We start from the raw sequence: 21951 nt of genomic DNA on the forward strand, positions 1-21951 counted from the left end.
CAAGACAAAATTGTGGACCTCAAATTTGCAAGCAAATGAACAATTGGTCCAATTTTAATACAAGTTGATTGTTATGATAGCAAGGGGTGCTTAAACTTTAGGGAACATGATATTAATTCATACAATTATCTTTCATAAGGTTTGAAATGACTAGAAACTAGGAATTAGGAATATGCTTAATTGCTTATATAGTTATATTCCTAATTCTTTTAACGATAAGTATTGTATCATTGTATGAGACTGTTTTCGTCCCATTATATAGCAACTCATGTATTAGTAATAAATAAATAGCTTTTTTTTATATATAAAAGTGGACCGTCTCATCGTATGAGACCGTCTTACTTTATAATTTGTGGCTTTTCGATAAATCTCACGAGTATAACTTTGGTGCATTATACTCCCTCCGTCCCGGTCATTTGTTGTCCTTTGGTTTTGGCACAAAGACCAAGGAAATGGGAGGGGGCCAATGACTAAATGACAAGTGGAATAAATTGAGTGGGAATGATCAAATTACTCATCAAATCCAATCTTAAAATAGAAAGGACAACAAATGACTGAGACACCCCAAAATGGAAAAGGACAACAAATGACCGGGACGGAGGGAGTAGTATGTTATAAGTTCCATATTGAATTTTAATGTATATGTTGTGTGTGAAGTCAAATTACTCATAAAATTTAGTATTCTTTTTTTTTTCCCAATTATTTATTTGTCTTTTTTATTATTTGTGAATAGTATAAAACTAAGTTTGATCTGATAATATACAGAATTTTGTATAAGGTTAACGTCGTCAAATTATTTGTCTAATTTATAAACAAAAATCGTTCCATATTCCTTTAATCTCGGTTTTATTTAAGATCATCAAATAGCGAGACTTGAGCTCCACAACCTATGTTCTTTTTAGTAAATTAACCCTTTTTTGGTCAAATGAGAATATATGAGGAAGGGGAAATCAATTCCGTAACCTATTATCGTGTCCTCTTAACTACAAGACTAAGACCCGTTCAGTAGTAAACGTAACCTATGGAACATGAGAAAGTTGAATAAGAATTGCACGAGGGCCTTAATCTACAAAATTGTATTTTAAAGTAATTCATTACGGAGTATTATATTATGAAGATGTAATACAGAAGTGATGAACAAAGTGAATTGAAGATATTATTGATTAAAAACTTATGTTACAATGATTGTGATTAGCTTCTATTTATAGGCTACATAAACCGACTTATAACTAATGCTGATGTCAGCTTGTAACAACCTATAACTAACTTAATTAACTAACAGTTATACAACTGTTTATACATCAGTCCATAGCCCCCCTTCAAGCTGGACTTTCTGAAAATTTAAGTCCTAGCTTGAGAGAGAAAAACTTGTGTTGATCAGCTCCTAATGGTTTTGTCATTAAATCAGCTAATTGGAGCTTGGATTGTACGTGATGAGTCTTGAGAAATCCTGCTTGTTGCTTATCTCTCACAAAGTGACAGTCGATACTCAGATGTTTGGTCCTTTCATGAAATACTGGATTGAGAGCAATATGTTGTGCGGCCTTATTGTCACACATTAAGGGTATAGGTTTTGGCACTTGCACTCTCAAATCAGCGAGAATTCTTTCTAACCAAACTAACTCAGATGTAGTATAAGACATGGACCTGTACTCGGATTCTGCAGAACTCTTACTCACAGTAGGTTGCTTCTTAGTTTTCCATGATACAAGAGCCTTGCCAAGAAAAATACAGTACCCACTGAGCGATCTACAACTGAAAGCACACTGCCCCCAGTCTGCATCACTATAAGCTGATAATGCTAAGTCTGAATCTGAACTATAAAATAACCCTGTGTTAATAGTTGTCTTCAGATACTTTACCACATGTAAAGCTGCTGCCATGTGGGGTGCTCTAGGTGTACTTAGGAACTGACTCAGATGCTGCACAGCATACGAAATATCAGGTCTGGTCATGTTCAAATAGAGCAACCTACCAACTAATCGCCTGTATTGATCAGGTTGTTCCATCAGATCACCAGTGTCTATTGAGAGCTTAAGACCTCTTTGCATAGGAAATAATACAGGAGCACAATTCTCCATCTTTAGATCTTTTAAAATATCTAAAATATACTTTCTCTGGTTGATTAATAATCCAGTTTGATTTCTTGATATTTCCAATCCTAAGAAATATCTGATTGCTCCTAAATCTTTGATAGTGAATGCTGAATGCAACCCCTCCTTTATCTTTTGGATAGCTTTTTCTGATGTGCCAGTGAGAAGAACATCATCAACATATATAAGAGCAACTGTAAAAGTCTTACTGCTATCCTCAAACCTTGTAAAAAGAGAATAGTCATGCTTGGATTGCTCAAATCCAATACTCTGCAAATATCTTGTTAACTCTATGTTCCACTGTCTGGAGGCCTGTTTAAGGCCATACAGTGACCTTTTAAGCTTACAGTAATGACCAGGAGGTACCTGATATCCCTCAGGTGCCCTCATGTAAATATCCTCATCAAGGAACCCATGCAAAAAAGCATTATTAATGTCCAATTGGTGCAAGGGCCATCCTTTAGCAGCAGCTAGGGCAAGTAATGTCCTAACTGTAGTAAACTTAGCAACAGGTGAGAATGTGTGAGTATAGTCCTTGTCTTTGACTTGTGTAAAACCCTTTGCAACAAGCCTAGCTTTAAATCTCTCAACATTCCCATCAGGTTTATATTTTATTTTATATACCCATTTTGAACCTATTGGTTTCTTATCAGCTGGCAACCTAACCACTTCCCATGTCTCATTGTCTTCTAAAGCTTGAATTTCCTTATTCATTGCTTCTACCCACCTACTATCATCCTTAGCCTCCTTATAATTATAAGGCTCATATTCTTGAAATACTGTAGCCATGGATGCTACATAAGATGCATCAAACTCCTCTAAATTCTGAAGAATTGAGGCATGAAATAACTGGGATGCTGATGAAGTCGAGTGCTGAACTGGTAACTTTTGTGTACATTGAAAGTCTTTTAGCCAGGTAGAAACTTGCCTTGGCCTAATTGACTTCCTGACTTGTGGTCCAGTATCCAAAACTCTAGGAGACAATGTAGAAGGAATTTCTGGTGTTGGATTGACAACAGGATCCTCATTCTCAGGAATATTAGGATGTGCACCAGTATTAGGTGAAGCAGTCTGCATACTTGTATCAATTGGTGCAGTTTGCACAGGAACAATGACTGTGGAATCTGCAGGATTTACTACAGAACTCTGTCCATTTGGTGGACTAACAGCTTCCTTGAAAGGAAAAATTTCTTCTTTGAACAAGACATCTCTACTGATGAAAATCTTATGGGTGTGCAGATCATAAAGTCTGTAACCCTTAACATGATTAGGATAACCAAGAAACAAGCATTTCCTGGCCCTATTTCCAAATTTATCTCTGAAAGTTGGTGGCATGGTTGCATATGCAACACACCCAAAAACTCTCAACATACTTAAATCAGGTAACTTATTAAAAATGAGCTCATAAGGGGTTTTCATATCTATAACAGGTGATGGCATTAAATTTATTAAATGTGTTGCTGTCAGAATACAATATCCCCAAAATTTAATAGGGAGACCAGCATACAGTCTTAGAGCTCTAGCCGTGTCCAGGAGGTGCCTATGCTTCCTTTCTACACGGCCATTCTGTTGTGGTCTTCCCACAATACTCTTTTGATGAATTATACCTCTTTCTTTGAACATATCATCACAAGATTCTTGAACAAACTCAGTACCATTATCACTTCTAATGGTCTTAACAGACTTCCCAAATTGATTTTGAGCATAATTTAGAAAATTTTGAAGCAATGCAGGAACTTGATCCTTTGTGTGGAATAAAATTGTCCAAGTATTTCGTGAAAAATCATCAAGCAGAGTTAAAAAATATCTAGCTCCTCCTAATGCAGGAATTCTATACTGTCCCCATACATCTAAATGCAATAACTCAAACAATGTAGAAGCCCTAGAAGAACTCCTAGAAAAAGAAGATTGATGATGCTTGGCCAGAACACAGGTTTCACAAAAAGAATTTGATTTTATTGATTCATTTATACTATGTACATATTTCAGTCTATCAAAAGCAATATGCCCCAGTCTGGCATGCAACAATTGAGCATGAGCTGTATTACAAGTATTTAAGGCAGTATGACTAAAATGATCAGGCACTACTCTCTTATTCTGCAATTTATTTTGAACAACATAGAAAACTTTATCAACTAAACCAGCAACATCAAAAGACTGAAATCTGTAGAGATCACCAACTCTCTTGCCTGAGCCTATGACATTCTTAGTGGAAATGTCCTGAAAAACACAATGTTTAGGATAAAAGACAGCATAAATTTTAGCAGAATCAATTAGTTTAGGTACAGATAAAAGATTTTGTTTAAAACCAGGCACAAGAAAAACATCAGTAAGAACAATATTATGAGTTAGCTGTACTTTTCCCATTCTGTCAACCTTCTTAAAAGTTCCATCAGGCAAACCAACAAAGATAGGTTTAGGAAGAACAACTAAATCATGTAAAAGATGCACATTAAAAGTCATATGATCAGAAGCACCGGTATCAATGATCCAATCATGAAAATGCTTGAGAGAATTAACAGAATTTACTTGAGAAAAGGTAGACACCATACCTGCAAAATTGGAGTGAGATATCTGGGAATTTTCTGAAGCAATTCTCTTCATGACTTGATCAATTACAGAAGTTACTAAACCATCAATCATGCTAGAATCCAGAGAAGAAGCACCATTCTGAAACCCACTCTGTTGATCAGAATCATCAAGAGGAGAATCCACGTCCAAGATATCAACATTATTAGCAGTCTGCTTAGCATTAGATCTCTGAGAATTTGATTTGTTACCATATCCACCTCTCCCTTTACCCTTATTGTTTCTGTCATTAGGAAAACCCCGAACATTGAAACAATTAGAAGGCTTGTGTCCATGCTTTCCACAATGAGGACACTTATTGAGCCAAAAACAGTCACTGGTATTATGAGTACTAACATTACAGCGAGTACAAAATCTTGAATTCCCAGATGATTGATTACCAACTTTAGCTTTCTTGAAACCAGTATGCTGAGTATCTTCTTGAACACCAGCAGCATAAGCAGTCACTTCAGACAAAACCTCAACACCATCTGTAATCTGCTTTTGCCTCTCGATCTTTTGTAAGAGTCCCAACACCTTGTTCATTGTAGGCAAGGGCTCCATTGATAATATCTGTGTCCTAACATTATCATAACCCTTGTTTAACCCCATGAGAAATTGAATCAGTTTGCCATTATTCTCTCTAGTAAGAATCCTCTTGATCAAAGTGCAAGAACAGAGATCAATTTTACCACAACTGCATGTAGGGACAGGATCTACACTATCAAGAGTCTCCCAGAGTAGCTTCATCTTACTGTAATAATCCACAAGTGATAAATTTTCTTGACTGACTGCTCCCAAGTCTTTCTTGAGCTGATAGATCTCAATTGCATTTGCAGTACCATACCTCTCAACCAATTCTGCCCACAGCTCTTCTGCAGACTTAACGAATTTCAGATTTTCTCTGATAGATTTATCAAGTGAATTAAGTATCCACTTAGTGACCATTAAATCAGACCGAAACCACTGCTTGTACTTTTTATCAGTGACAGGTGGTTTGGCACATGTACCATCCAAGAAACCATCTTTATTTTTGGAGGTCAAGGACATGTATACTTCTTGTTTCCACCCCAAGAAATCGTGACCTTCAAACAGAAATGAAGCCAAAGTTGCATTGGGTTGATCTGATGTAGATAGGAACAAGGGATCTTCAAAATAGTCGTAACTGGAGGTGCGTGGAGATGAATTCTCAGGCATTATGATGTGATTTGTAAGTAAATTTTAAGAAAAAGAAGAAGATGTGATGTAGATGATGAAGATACAGTAACAATTTTAATATTTTGATGAATGCGGAAGCGAAAAATATTGATTTCTTGATCTGTTATGTCAAGAATCAGATGAATGACCAGGATCAGAAACTTCTCCTGATACCATATGAAGATGTAATACAGAAGTGATGAACAAAGTGAATTGAAGATATTATTGATTAAAAACTTATGTTACAATGATTGTGATTAGCTTCTATTTATAGGCTACATAAACCGACTTATAACTAATGCTGATGTCAGCTTGTAACAACCTATAACTAACTTAATTAACTAACAGTTATACAACTGTTTATACATCAGTCCATATATATATTACCGCCTCTTCCACTAAGTTTGTCAAGAAGAAAAGTAAAGTGTTAGTGTTACCATCGTCACACTATCATGACTTCATGAGTATAATAGAAGTCTATTCAAGTAGATAATTCATCAAAAAAATAAATAATATACTCATGAAGTCATTTTTTGGTGTAAATCGGGGTGTCCACCGTCGACAACAGTGTATAATCCCCTCGCCGCGGGTGCTCTCACGAAGAGGTAAACGGATGGCCAAAGAGTTTGCTCCATTCCCATAGGCAGGGATCGAACCCCTGACCTCATGGTTAAGGGATGAAGTGAGCAACCACTACACCAAACCCATTTGGTTCTCATGAAGTCATGATGGTGTGATTCTTGACAATCGGAATCTTACTCTGTCATATTATTCCGATTCTTACAATTACTCCGATTATACTCATGAAGTCATGATAGTGTGATTCCAATTCTTACAATAATATATTATACTCCCTCCCAGTCACTATAATGGTCCCTCTTTCCCGAAACGGATTATTCAACTAATGTTACCCTTTCTATTTTTAGTAACTTTTACTCTTATTTTATTCATTCCTCTCTCCTATCACCAAACCCCACACAACTCTTTTACTCCTATTTTATTAGTTTCCTTTATGTTTTGACCCCACAATTCTTTATTTAACTACTAATAATTCATCCTTCTCTCCTACCACCAACCTCACACAACTCTTTTACTCCTATTTTAATACTTTTCCTTAAGTATTGTGCCCATATCAAATGGGAACAATATAGTGACTGAGAGGGAGTATTTTTTAGTACTAATTAGTAAATTTGGCGATAGTTCTAAAAATGAATAAAATATATTGCTGCAAGAATCGACATCATACTTTGAATTGGCGAAATATATATAAAAACTAGTCTTTGAACCCGTGCACTGCACGGGCGGCTAACAAACTTTGTCATTAAGGGGTATTTTAAAAAATTGATTTATTTTATGTTATATATTGTACTTCACCTTATTCATTAGAAAACACATATGAATGGGCACTAATATTAAGAAAAATTATTGTACGATAAGAGGAAATACAGCCAACTCAAGACATATAAAAACTTAGCAACTTATATATATTGTTTGAGAGTTACATTGCAATAATCTTGTAAATCTTTTTCTAATTAATTTCTGAGCATGTGCCCTTAAGGCACACAGTAGAAAAACCGGTTAGTTATTTACAACTCTATAATTAATTACTTTAGATTTCAGATCCTCCATGCAAATATTTACAGTATTTGATATATTCTCTATATATGTACACAAAATTCTCTATATGTAGTTACCGCTGTGATGGATGAGCGTCACCGCGTAAATAATATTTCATCTAACCTAAACTCAATCAATTATCGATCGTCCAATTTCAATTTCAATTTTAGACAAATAATGAAAGTAGTGCAGGGTTATAAAGAGATGTAATTATGTATTACACGATGAGTTTTTTTACGGACACTTGTATAGTTTGTACTCAGTCTACCCGTCGTTCTTATTAGATGTTTATTCGCCCTTTTATTTTCATCTAATTCGGATATCTTTGGAATTGCGGTTAAAAGTCAATACTCAAATAATCTCAAGCCTCATCTTATAGCGTATATTCCCATATGACTCACTTAAAATTTCAAAGAACGCTAATGTAGGGTCTTTGTCTATCAATTAGGAGAGCGGATTCTCTATCCCATTTTGTGTCACATCTTGTGTCCCATTATACTTACCTTGTGACACATCATTAGTCAAAGAGAATTTGCTATCAATCTTATCATATGAATAATGATGTGTCACAAAATAAAAACAATGGGACACGAGATGAGACACAAAAGTGGGATAGGTGATCTCAACTCATCAAGTAGCTTAGTTTTTGTCTCTTTAACCTTGTTTGACAAAATTCATGTACCTTGATTACCCATGTACATCTATTAATGAGCCCATACACAAATTCTCATTTATAACAGGCTCCTCATTTATAACCGACGTAACTCACGACGTTTGTGTAAAGCTATTTAAACCAACACTTTTTTTAGATAATGGTATTTCACCCTCTGCTATAATTTGTAAGTCATAACGGTTAAGTAAAACTTGTTAAGCCCTTAATATTGGTGAAGAGTATGAATTGCATGTATGATGTATCACGTACCCTTACCCATAAACAAATTTTGTTCCCTTCAATATTCAACCATGGAAGCTTTAATAACCACCACGCTACTATAATCGTCAAATTTTCCATAATATCCTCCCTTCCGACACTATCTCAAGCCAATGAAGTGTTGTCCTGAAGTGCTTAGTCACAGGCTCCATGTCCAGCATACATGCAATTCGGATCCCCCATCTGCTAATAATTTTAACCCATCTACAAAAATGCTTTTATGTAAATAAATTTAAAAGTGAGAAAAATTAAAATGAACGTTAAAGGTGGAGATGGCTATTCGAAAAATGTTAAATATGGCAAAAACATGAACGCTTCCCTTGATATGCAAATTTTGTAAAGACCAAGATTTTTAGAGCATGTTTGGCCTAACTTGAGGAAAATAAATTTTTGTTTTTCAAGCTTAATTTTCTAAAAGCATTTTTCAAAAGCAGAAGCACTAAATTGCTGCTTCTATTTTTATGGGCAAAAAGATGGTTTTTGGCTTTTGAGATTTTTTTTTTTGGCTTTTAAGTAATGATGTGTTGGCCAAAAATTGTTTTTAAGCCCAAAAACACTTTTAAAAGGTAGGCAAAAAACACACTTATATATTTGATGAAATTTTGATAAACTGGTGCAATCATTCCGAGTTTAACATGAATGATACTTCTATTATAGTGTTGGATAATATCATAATAACTTAATTCTGGGGTTAATTCACACATTCTAGTGCTCAACAACTTACTATTATTAGCTGACCTTCATTAACATACAGATTCAAACACATTCTTAGTGCTCAAACACATTAACTATGGTTGCAAAAGTTGACTCATATTTTACGCTTCATTTTAAGCCATCTTTCTTAATGATGATGATTAGTTTAGGCCGGTGGGTTATAATCGCATAATAATCCAAAGATGAATTAAAGCTTTTGACACATAAAGAGATGAAAAACATTAGTGTAGATATGGAAAAAGAGTAGATCTCTCTAGGATTCTAATTTGGTTGTGTTGTAAAATTTAAAAACCATATATTATCTCACCTTCACTCCATCATTTCATCACTTTTTCATTTATTTTAAACTTCATTACCGCCCAGTAAAACCCGTAAAAGCTATCGAAAATAGAAACGATCTCTAACTATGACATCTACATCATCTAAAGACGTACTACTAACACCATAATTTTATCAATCAAAAGAAATTATTTGCTAAAATACACTAATTACGATTATTATCTTAACACCATAGCCACTGGTCCATATTTGGACTATATTTTGTGCCATAATCATAGAATCAGTTGCATAAAATTTACATTTTAAGAAGATATTTGGTGAAATAGAGAATCTGCTTAATCTTAGTATATTACGATTAATGTAAAATGGTTTTAGGCAATTTTCAAAGTTAATATTGATTCCTTAATTAGATTTAAAATTAACTGTTCTTCCCATATCATCTCGTTAATTGCCGTAAATGAGGTAGGTGTAATTGGTGATTAAGCTATGCTTTAAAAGGAAATCTTACATTATTGAAATATAACTAACGTAAAATATCTTCTACCCAAAGTTCTTTGAAAAAGTCAAGGTTTTTTTTTATTTCATTTAAATTTTAATATGATAAGATTCCTTTTTTTTAAGTCAATCAATATAATTGTTATAAAGTACATGTAAATTTAAAGGCGATTAAGAATCACTAATTGTAAATATATTTTATTGCTATAATCATGCTAAATCTTTCTCTAATTTCCCGGTATTATGGGTAAGGATCAATAATTGTCATAATATTTTATTGCTATAAAGTTGCTAAATCTTTCTCTAATTTTCCCCTATTATGGGTAAGGAATATTAATTGTCATCATATTTTATTACTATAATCATGTGCTAAATCTTTCTCTAATTTCTCGGTATTATGGGTAAGGATCAGTAATTATCATCATATTTTATTGTTATAATCATGCTAAATCTTTCTCTAATTTCTCCGTATTATGGGTAAGGATCAGTAATTGTCATCATATTTTATTAATATAATCATGTGTTAAATCTTTCTCTAATTTCTCCGTATTATGGTTAGCGATCAGTAATTGTCATCGTATTTTATTTAAGTTTAAGAAAATATGAAAATGGAAATATATAGCCTTATTTTGAGGGGTGGACACGTGGCAAATGGAGAGGGAATGACACGTGGCAATTGAAGAGGCAACCGGTTGTTGTTTTAATATAATATATGATATTTATGATTTATTTAATAAATGAAAATATAGGTAATTAATAAACCGTTTTTCATATTAAGATGATCTTATTCAATAATTTGTTTGGTTGTGACTTTCTATTAAAGAAGATGTTAGTGTTGACACACGTCTTTCTCTAAATCCGACCCATTTAGGAGAAATCATGTATTAATGTTAGAAAAAGCAAGGTTGTTACTTGTTAATTATTTAACTAATCTTTAGATAAGTGGATCATCAAGACTAATAATAATCCAACATTCCTAGTTTAAGAAATTTCTTATGATATGCTTTTAGTCTACAAAAAATTACGATGTCCTTGAAAATTAATCACATGGAAATAACTTATGTATTTTTTGCAGGTCATCAATAATACACCAATGAGGCAATGACTTATCGGTTAAACTATATGTAACGGCGTTTTCAGTGGAGGCTCATCCCTACTGGAAAAATATAACACTAATAGTATATTGGTGGTACATGTGTGTTATTTTAGCTTAGAGATAACATAACACTAATATACTAGAATCAAACTCTTATCGGTGAGGTTTTAGATCCGCCCCTAATTATATGTAACATACTAACATATGTTACTGGATGGATAGTTTGCCTTGTTTTGTTTTTCCTTTTCTGTTATTTCTTTATAAACTTGTGTGAGACCCTACTCGTTGCTGTAGGTCTCCTAGGTTCATCCCTTTCACTCATTAAAAAAAAACATATACCAAGTATAAAGAGGGTAAACATTTAATCTATCACAAGTTTATACTCGTGATTTTCTTTTCAAAAACAAGTTGATGCATCACAATAACGATTTTAACGTTATAGGAGATTATAAAGAGTAAATATTAAATAATATTGCCGCTTGTCTACCCTATGGGGCTATGGCCATAAGCTAGTGGTCTAAGTACAAGTTGAGCTACAGATTTCATATGCTTCTTAAATTCGAATTCGAATCTTTGTAAGAGTAGAGTATTTCTTCAATTACAATATTGTTTTTATTTTATGTGAGAATGATTTTAATATTCCGTAGAAGGTTATAAATAAGTAAATAATTAGAATGGAATAAGTAATTGATAAAATCTATAGTCTTCAAATTTTTTTTATAACAGTTGGAAAAAGACGTAATTACATATTGTTTTGGTTTATAGAACCATAGTTACATCCAAATTTATTTAAAATAAAAGCAAAACATAATCCTAATAGAACTAACACCACCATATCATTAAAGATACGAGTGGTGACAAACGCATGCTGGTGAAATAAGGTAGATTGGCCACGAGCAACTCCGTCCAAGTCATCAGCAATAGCAATTTCTATAGGCCAACGAGACGAACCAGGTGCACTTACGCCACAGGAGCGTAGAAATTAAAGGGAAAGATCGAGCCGAACAAGCTTGCTTTCAGTGGAGAAGATTCTCCTACACTGTGGTGATCGATTGGGTAGTTAAATGATTTGGAGGGAATGAGAAAATAGACTATTGTACTTTGTACATTTTTATATTGCGTAAATAGTCTTCAGCTCAGTGTCACTGTAAGTCATGAAACGACTTTTAAAATGTACAATTCAATTATTATTATTATTATTATTATTATTATTATTATTATTATTATTATTATACTCATGAGCACTTAGATTAACTGGAGAAGAAGAGGTTGTTCTAGTTTAACCCGGTCTTCGGTTCAAAGCCCGAAAGCCTGAAAATGTAACTGTGTTAAAACTTACGAGGGAGAACTTTATCGTCCCAATTATTCTACACTCTTATCCAACTCGATTCCGAACTACACAGAATGGTTTACACTTGTAGAAAAATTACATAAGTTTGCAAATCGTCTCCAACAAACATTACTTATGTTTTAAACCGCCTTACAATTACACAAAATCTCATTGAAGACGGGCGATATCCGTCACAAACTTGTGACGGATACCGTTTCCTCTCACAAGGTGCCCATTGAAAGGTGAGTGGAAAGCACATGAGGGATCTCCACCTTATCCCCTCTCCCTTTTTATGAGAGGTCACAAACTTGTGACGAGATTATCCCGTCACAAGCAAGACGCTTTGTTACAATTATTCGATCCTCTTACCAAATGATTCCTTCAATAAAAGAACCCTCTCAAACTTACTACTATTGGTGTAGAGCTTATTCCCCCACAGAATAAAAGAGCTTGTATGTGTGGAAAAATAGTAACGGTCCCCAAAATTTGGCGGAATTTTCCGGGCAACTTGTACGGGTAAAGGAGAAAGTCAGAAAACAATGGCTAAAAATTCCATGACAGGTTTAATTGTTTTAATATTACCGCCCATGGTGTTACATCAACCAATAGGCAATGAATACTGTGTCCAATTGCTTACATTTTTTGACTTGTTTTCGTTTAATCATTTTGATATGCCCACCAATTGTTTGTTGAAATTCCCCAATGAAAACCCCCATGTTGGTTAAAGTGGTAGCTTAATGAGTATGTAAAAGATGATTCTGATGCATGTTTTGACAGTAATTATTGTGTATAAGATTGTCTCATGGTGTGAGACGGTCCTATTAAATAACTGTATATATAAAATGACCGTCTTACCCCGTTACCCGGTAAGAGAGGTTTGTTCCATGCATGAAATTTTTGAATATTGTGGCAAGATTCCGATATGAGCTCCCACACTTTCCCCGTGCCAAAATATTCTTCAAAAATCTAGTCTTTAATATTACTCTCCAGTTTAGGTAGGATAGCCGGATAGGTCATGTTGAATTTATACAATTTCGAGTCAATTTAGGTCAATTTTAGGTCTTAGATCAACCTTATAGAATCGGTCAACTTTACCAGGTCTAATTATAAGCGGGTTAATATGGTAGAAGATCATTGTAGAATAGTCATTTGAGTGATTGTAAACTTAAATCATTGAGGTCTTTAATTGCTTGTAAAAGAGTTTGGTGTACCTAATATTTAGTTCCACTACTTGCAACTACCTAGATCTTTCATCTTTGTTTATGACTTTTTATTATCTCAAATTGCCACATTTATTGGCTTTTCTTGCACAGAAAGTGAATTATAATCTTGTTGCATTGAAATGCAAACTTTCCCACTTGTTGTTTTCTCAAGATATGGATCTTTGTATTAGTTGTACCTAGACATAGTTATATATACTTGCAACTTCTCCTCACGTTTAGGACATCCTAGGTGTCAGAAACAAAAAGAAGAATTTACCCATATTGTATATACAGTATATAGTATACCATGATTGATTTATAGTACTATGATTGAAGTCATTCATTTCTGTTATTGTGCCCACATAATTCATACTTTTGAACTTTATCTTTACGATTTTTGCTAAGGACCTTCTCGTTCCGATCTTCTATCCAACCTTCTCATGCTTGTTTACTAACAGGTGAAAGGAGAAGGTTGGAGAAGCTAGAAAAGAGAAGGTCGATAGTATCCGTATATCTTAATATCATTATCTGTTGAACTTTTTAGGTAAAGGTTGAATCTTTAGTAAATTTATTTAAGGTGACCCAAGAAGAGAAGCTCCAAAATTAATTACTTAGCTTCTTTTTTGGCTGTGAACTTGGTTGAATGTGATGTGTATATGATGTGATATCCACCAAACACTGTCCTTTTTTGGTCTTCCAATCTTAACACATATACATATATACACATTATACACACTTATTTTGTGAGGTGTCCTTAAACAAACCATTTATTTTGATTGGATTAGATTTGAGTAGGAAGAAGAAGAAGTGTAGGGTCCACTTTGGGATTTTTAGTGGGTTGTTATATAAATCCATATCTTCATAAGATGATGATATGAAGATCCTCTTCCCATTTAATCCAATCATGAAGTTGTAGACTTGTAGTAGTATATTTTTGTAAGAAGAAACATTCCACATTTCATAAATCTCTTCTTTCACAATATCATTGCTTTACCAAAATTGGTTCTTCCTACCATCAGAGCTTCGTACTATTCTTCGTGAAGACGTATTTGGGCTGGCTATTCCCCGTGTAATAGCTAACTAGTATTTTCTTACCAAATTTGGTTCTTTGCTTTGGCTACACCCTACCTTATACTCCTATATACCTTAAGATTTTGATATATTAAGTAGTGTAAAATGCTTTTCTTCTTAGTAACAGGTACTATATCTTTCATCTTCTTCCTAAACTCACTCCCTCTTAAACCACTACCACCTTGGACACATGATATGAGACTTTTACCCCTTTGTTTTTGGAAAGACATGTCTTTCTCCTTATCTCCTTCTTGCAAATCCATCAAAAAAGGGATTTTTGGTAGTATTGTAGCAATGAAACAGGATTTCACTTCTAGCTCAAAAGTTGAGCATGTTGAGCTAAATGAGCAGTTTCTGTCACTATTAGATTTGCCTGAATTAGCATTGGATTGCATTCTTGAGAAGCTTTCTCCTGTCGGGTTGCGAAACATGTCGGGTGTTTGTACCTCCTTAAGGAGTAGGTGTGTCAGTAATTACCTTTGGGAAAGACATATGAAGTATAAATGGGGAGATGTTTTAGGTTCTGCAGCGTACCGAGAATGGCAATGTTTTATTGCCAGTAGACAGAGTTTGAGTAACTCAAATAGGAAGAAAACTCAGGGTTTTATGAAGTATTTATTGCCTGTGTCGTGGTTCGTGTCGAAATTTGACAAGCCTAGTAAAGTGACCAGTTCTCCTTTGGTTGATTCTGTTATGTCCTGGTATTTGGCTCTTGAGAGTGGCAAGTTTTGGTTCCCTGCTCAGGTTTACAACCGCGAGGTTTGTTCATATTAACCGACTCCAAATCATTTTAAGGCCTATTTTGTAACAGAAATGATGATTTATGTTATATTTTGCAGAATGGTCATGTTGGTTTTATGCTGTCCTGCTACGACGCTGAGTTGAGCTACGACTCCCAAAGCGACACCTTCCACGCCAGGTACTTCTAAAGTGCAGGACTCATTCGACTTATATAGAATTGAAAAATGTGAATTGGGTTGTGCTTGTGTTATGAATTTGCCTAAAAAGTTGGCTTAATATCTCAGGTATCCACCCCATGGAAGAAGGGCAGTGGCGATAGAGAGTGGGGTTCAATGGGAAAGGCTTAGGGTAGCTCCTGTTGAAACATCGCCTCATGACCTTCACGTCTCTGATTGCTTAAATGATTTACACCCTGGTGATCACATAGAGATTCAATGGAGAAGGAATAAAGAATTTCCTTATGGTATGTTCCAGTTTAAATCTAAATCTAAATCTGTAATAAATTTGAACTCTGTGTCAGTTTTTTGCTAATTGGACTGTTCTTAAACTGTAGACGCTTTCGTTAGTTTTTTTTTTTTTTTTTTTTTGGTGTCGACCAGGAGTATCCCCTACCGACAGTTAGGGCAATCTCCTTCGAGTTACTGAAGGCAATTTAATGGGCTGATCGGCCTGATCCTCCCAAATTATAGTACCTTGGTGTCCCAAATTGCTCTGTAAGACTGTAAGGGTGTCGGATGGCTTTTTACCATAAACCGCGTTAACAGAAACATGATATTTTTCTAGTAAAGATATCTTTCAAGAAAACCAGTGTGTGTGTGCGCGCGCGCGTGTGTTCTGTCTTCCGGGGCACTGTTATGGTTCTGTTAAGTGGTGGAGCTAGAAACTGAGGATTTAGGAATAAAATTGCAGGTTTTGTAGTTTGGGAGCGAATTTCTGAAACTGAAACTGGTTAATTGTTCAAAATACCAAAAACAATTGCGGTTACCCTAGCAGCGACCCCTTAGCCGCTGGTTATGCACTTATGCATACCTGCTAATTAAATTTTAAGTTGAAATTCTGTTACAGTGTTACCACATTTACTGGATAATGTTCTGAGTTTCTTCTTTTTATTGCATACATATATAATGTATTCAACCGCAGTCCTTAATTTTAAGTCGATAGACTAAGTTTTTGGCATATATACGCTGCAGGCTGGTGGTATGGCGTTGTTGGGCACTTGGAGACGTGTGACAGGAATGAGAATTATTGCCGCTGTAAAAATAGTGGTAAGACGATTCACTAAAACTGTTTATTTAATTAACTGCAGTCTGCAGGAATCATACTTAAGAACATCTACATGAATTATATGCAGTATCTATATGCATTTTTCTCCCTGCATAGTTTTATACAATCCCATTTCGAATCATGAAAACATAATCAACTAATTTTCGAGTTTTTTAGTTAAATTTTTCAAATTTTTTTCAAATGTACCTTAGATCATTACTTGTTCGCCCCCCTAAATTTGAATCCTGGCTCCGCCACTGATTGACACTCATTTTTGTGTTTAGAGAGTTAATGCCTTTGGTAAAGTCTTAAAGCATCCTATGTTGTTTTCCGTGTTCCATTTCAAATGGAGTCAAATACTCGTTTTTGTACTCTGAACACGATGAAATAAACAAAAATGACTCACTAAACTATCTGCACTGCTGTTATTGTGAAGTCGATGCCATTCACGCCTTTCCTCGACAAGTGGGAGACATTGGGGTAGTATCGTTGTTCTGCCTCAATAATTTCACCTTCCGCATGATCAAGAATCATATGGACTGTCTTCTTGTTGCATATTTGGTCCCTAAAAAAATGTCCTTGTCTGAGATGCTTGAGTGCCCCTTTCTTTTCGGGCATTCGTCACAAGTTTTGTTCCAACTTTCATGGCAATATTTAATGGTTAAACAGTTATTAAAGCACAATGAAAGGAACCCGTATTACCCTCTTCTCTGGTTGGCCGTGATAGAATCGGATCCCCACTTTGGCGGACATCAGATTATTATGTCTGTCACATTATTACTTGCATTATAAATTTCATTATCAAATACCCGTCGTCTAAATGCAGTCAGTGGGCGTGACAGAACGACAGGATTAACGGTTTTAATAGCGCTGTCACCCTCTAATTATGATTTGATTTTCTTGTCTCGTTGTTAACAGACACTGTTGTTCTCGAGTTCAACCAATACACACCCGGCTCAAGATGGAGAACGACAAACGTCAACAGGAAGGATCATAGAGAAGAAGGGAACGAGACTGACGGATTTTATGGAGGTATCAGAAAAGTGTACAAAGACAACGAAATTGCTACCTGGAAAAGACTGTGGCCTAGGGAAATTCTGGAATGAAGTTCTTAATCGAGAGCTACACTCTTTATTCAGGCATTTTTTTCCGTCTTTTTTTACCACGGCTCTGTTTTTCCGCCTATTTTTTCATGGATAGATATAGGATGTAGCAAATGACTACATACTAGCAAAATCCAGTCAATTTGATGTACAATATTTACTACAGATAATAAACCTTATTCATAGTCATCGGTATCTTTTACCGTCTCATCTAATGTTTGTTCAACATCTTTTTAGTTACTGTCAATGATTTTACTCGGTTCTTCTGTAACTGCCATCGATTTAATGTTTTTCTTTAGATGACGAGAACTTACACTAGTTTTTAGCATAATCTCGGGCTAATTCACCCATGTTTTGACCAACTGAGCTGAATGTGAGTATTGTAAAAAGTTGCCAATAATGTATACTATGCAAAAATATCGATCTTAAATTAAATCATTTACTCACTAATGTTAAATGGGGACAAAATCACAAAATCGTATTCTTATATTGAATTACTTCTGAAAAAACAAGAATGGCTATGTTGATCAAACATGGGAGCCACAATGATATTCTCTTTGTCTCAATCATTGTTTCCCTTTGATTAAAATACGCCCCATAAGATAAAAAAAAAAAGGAAAAAAAAAAGTAAACAAATGACTGGGACGGAGGGAGCAGGTTTTAGCTCAATTTTGTTGTACATTTAGTTCCTAAACCTTTGGCTAAGCAAAAGAAAATCCTAGCTTTATGTTTCATCAAACTTTTCATTTCTTTTGAAATCCTAACTATTGTTTTAGGAGTAACTTTGCTAAATCTCACAGAATAATGCAATTTTCTAAGTAATAAAGGAACATTTTGCTCTTTCTTTTCTGATTTTCCAAAAGATGAATTTTTCAGCAAAAACTTCTTCATTCTCTGTTTTCTAGATTGTGTAGACTCAAAATTTTCTATATTCTCCTTTTTCCATGCAGCAATATGACACATGAATTCATTCGGGTTCGTTTCCGATTTGGTAAGCTTGTTGGTTAACCTTAGAGGTGATAGTGACTTGGCCCGTCGAAGTTGGACCGTGTCGACGACATTATTCTCTTGCTTGACCTTGTTCAAGGCACTTGTGAATGGATCATACCCATCATTCCACAAACTCTTCTGTCTCAAGAATGGTACCTTCTTCAATGAGCTTCTTGTCCCGGGAGATGAGGCGGTCGAGGAATGACCGCTCTTTCTCTCGGGTCTTTCGTATTGGGTCGCTGGAGGCGGCCTAAGGGGTAGGATTTTTCCATCGACGAATAGGTCATCTGCATAGGCTATAGTAAGTTCTTGGCTTTTTTCCGGTGTAATGTCGTAAGGATAAAATCTCTTGCTCCCTTCAAACTCGAAGTTATCAACCAAATTGAGAAAATCTCCGGTTGTATCGAGTGTTCTTGACCCGAAATTGAGACCGTGTGGATCTCGAGTCGGGCTGGTTGGCATGCTTAGGAAGAGAAAGCCATTTAGGTTGTATCTCCTAGGGCTTGTTGGTGCACTTGTATAGTAAGAGTAGAAATCATCAATGTTTGGAGAGATGCAATTGAGTTCCATTTTATGAAGAAAATGTTGATTTTGTTGCTTAGGCAAAAAAGATGTAACATACATATATATATAGAGACACTTATTATTTGAACGGGCAAACTGGTCAATCGGGTTGGTTTTGGGACGGATCAGTTCCGATCGAGTCAGTTTCGAATCTATTATTATAAGTTTGTTAGGGATAAATAGATAATAGTCAGTTTGCAACAATGGTTAAGGCCAATTCGGATAACTGGCATGCTCAGGTCTTCAATTCAGGTGTCGGGTCTGATTATTCAGATCGAGTTAATTTTGCCTGGTTTGCTTATTAAGTTATTATAATTTGCATGATGTTGGTTTATTTGGTGTATGTGAGACTTTGAATTCAAATAAAGCATGTTTCCTTAATTAATGGGAGAATAATCCCTTTGGATAATCTATTAAAAAAAGGTGGTCTAAGCTAATTGTGCATTAAAGATAAAAAATGGTGTTGAACCGTTGTACAAAATGACATTTATTAAGAGAAATCCCGGGGTTAGTGATTCAATCATTTGACCCAAAAAGGCTATATTAAGCAACCATTAAAATAATTAAGCATACTTAAGAAAGTACGACAAACACCATTGAATATTCGACAGGTCTTTTGAGAGATCATCTTCCACTAATTTAGTAGGAAATATAACATGAAAAACAGAAATTAAATAACTTACTCCTCCTATTATGTGAGAAGTCTCTTAATAACATTATTAAGAAACCGTTTCTCTAAAGATTTTGTAATATCAAAATATGTAAGTGGAGCACTAATTCCCTAGAATAAAGCCCTAATTTGATGGGTAATAGAATTATTGTGGTGGTATTCTGATGAGCTCCCATTTCTACTACATATTGGCACTAATTTGAGCTCATTTGGTAACATTTAGTGTTGGTTTGTGACGATTTTTACATTGTTTGACCAATTCCGAGTGCTTTGCCATTTAGCACGGTTCAAAGTGGAGATCAAGAAGCCAATAGATAGAAGAGGAATGTCCAAGGAAGAGCCAAGGATAGGCTTGAAGAAACGCACCAAAGAGGCCTTCCAAAGGAGCAAAGGAATCAAGAAAGAAAGGCGGACTTCAGGAGCAAACTCGCACCGTGCGAGTTTTCGGTTTCGAGAACTCGCACGGTGCGAGTTTTACGGGTTTTGTGATTTTGATTAGCGTTTGTATTACGGGCCTGTCTTTTGTTAAGCCCATAAGTTTTAGGTTACGGGATGTTATAAATACAATGTTTTGCAATTAGGTTTGGATCATCTTGTCACTTTTATTAATCAAGTTTGTAATTTGGGAATTTCATCTTTAATTTGGGTATTAGATTTAATTATGGAGAACTAATCTCCAATCTTAATCCGGCTCAAGGCTTAAACTTTGGTTGTAAGATCCTTTAATCCTTCTTTAATTTTAATTATCATTGTTAATCCTTTTGTGTTTATTGATTGAATTTTGGAATCCTTGTTTATGTTGAGTAATTAAGTGTGATTTCCTTGTTGCTTAATTAATCAAGTTCCTTAATTTATTGTTGTTGAGATTATTAAAGTGTGATTTCCTTGTAATCTCATATTTGCAACACCTTGTTATTAAGTTAATGAATGTGATTTCTTCTTGGCTTAATTAGCAAGTAAAGGATTAACTTGTAATTGGGCATTAATTGTGATTTCATTGTGTCTAATTACCCCTATTGAATCTCTTGTGCTCATATCTTCTTATTAATTTGTCCAATGTATGTGATTTCTACTTGGTAGAATTGATAAGTTGGGTTATTTGATTAAGTGTGATTTCCTTGTCATTTGGCCATTATTTAGGAGATTTGGAAGATTTATCTTCACAATAGGGTGATAATATATAATTGAAGGACTAATTGAAGGATTTTGTCAACTAAAGTGCCTAGCTTTGAGTCGGGTTAAGTCTTCCCTAATATTGATTAATTTCCATCTTAAATTCTTGGTTGTTTGCTTGTTCTACACTCTTGTTTGAATTTCCTTGCTTTGGTTACAATTGAAAACTCAACTCAAAACCCCCCCTTTTTTATTTACTTGTTGTTATTGTTGTCACAATTGTTCTAAGTACTCTTTTAAATTCACTATTGCAAAACCCATCTTCTCTTGGGTTCGATCCCTAGCTTGCTATTATACTAGTTTATAATTAGTGTTAATTAGTGTGTTTAGTGGTTTATAAATTGTTAATTTGGCCGTCTTTTAGTGCGACATTTTAGGCGTGTCAAATTTTGGCGCCGTTGCCGGGGAAGGTAACGGTTTTGCTAGTGTTTTTGTTGGTGTTTTTAGAGTAGTTGTGTGTTTTTGTAAATATTAGGATTAGTTTAACTAGTTTCTATTGCTCTCTTGTTTGTTTTAATGGCTTCTCTTGATTTTCCTCAATTTAAGGATGAACCATTTTACAAGTATTTTGATAGGTTGAGTGAGTATGTCTCTAGATGTCGATACCCATATCGAACTTGGGAGTTATGTCATGTGGTGTTTAATGGTTTGAATGATGAAACGGTGTTACATGTTTATCATTTGAGTGAGGGGAAATTTAGATATATGTTTAGCTATGAAGAGAAGTGGGAATTTTTTCTCTACTTGGCTAATGAAACTTATCAATGGGAGTTTAAAAACTCTCAACAACCCCCTCCTAAAACTTCAACATCTTTAGAAGACATAATGAAAACACTTGTTATGAATCAAATGGC

The 21951-nt window shown here is 34.8% G+C and overlaps 2 protein-coding genes across 2 annotated transcripts; one reads left to right on the forward strand and one right to left on the reverse strand.

Annotated features, from left to right (window-relative positions):
- The first annotated feature begins 13842 nt into the window (after positions 1 to 13842).
- On the forward strand, positions 13843 to 17910 carry LOC141619326 (F-box protein At2g32560-like). Its single transcript, XM_074436354.1, has 5 exons — positions 13843 to 15352; positions 15433 to 15512; positions 15619 to 15797; positions 16525 to 16599; positions 17516 to 17910. The coding sequence occupies exons 1-5, from the start codon at positions 14699 to 14701 to the stop codon at positions 17701 to 17703; spliced, it is 1176 nt and encodes a 391-aa protein (XP_074292455.1). The 5' UTR covers positions 13843 to 14698; the 3' UTR covers positions 17704 to 17910.
- Positions 17911 to 18360: 450 nt separating this feature from the next.
- Positions 18361 to 19272, reverse strand: LOC141621017 (uncharacterized). The gene has a single exon (XM_074437742.1). The coding sequence runs from the start codon at positions 19258 to 19260 to the stop codon at positions 18361 to 18363; it is 900 nt and encodes a 299-aa protein (XP_074293843.1). The 5' UTR covers positions 19261 to 19272.
- Positions 19273 to 21951: the final 2679 nt, after the last annotated feature.

The sequence above is a fragment of the Silene latifolia genome, chromosome X (genome assembly GCF_048544455.1).
Source record: "Silene latifolia isolate original U9 population chromosome X, ASM4854445v1, whole genome shotgun sequence".
In the NCBI taxonomy this organism is placed as follows: domain Eukaryota; kingdom Viridiplantae; phylum Streptophyta; class Magnoliopsida; order Caryophyllales; family Caryophyllaceae; genus Silene; species Silene latifolia.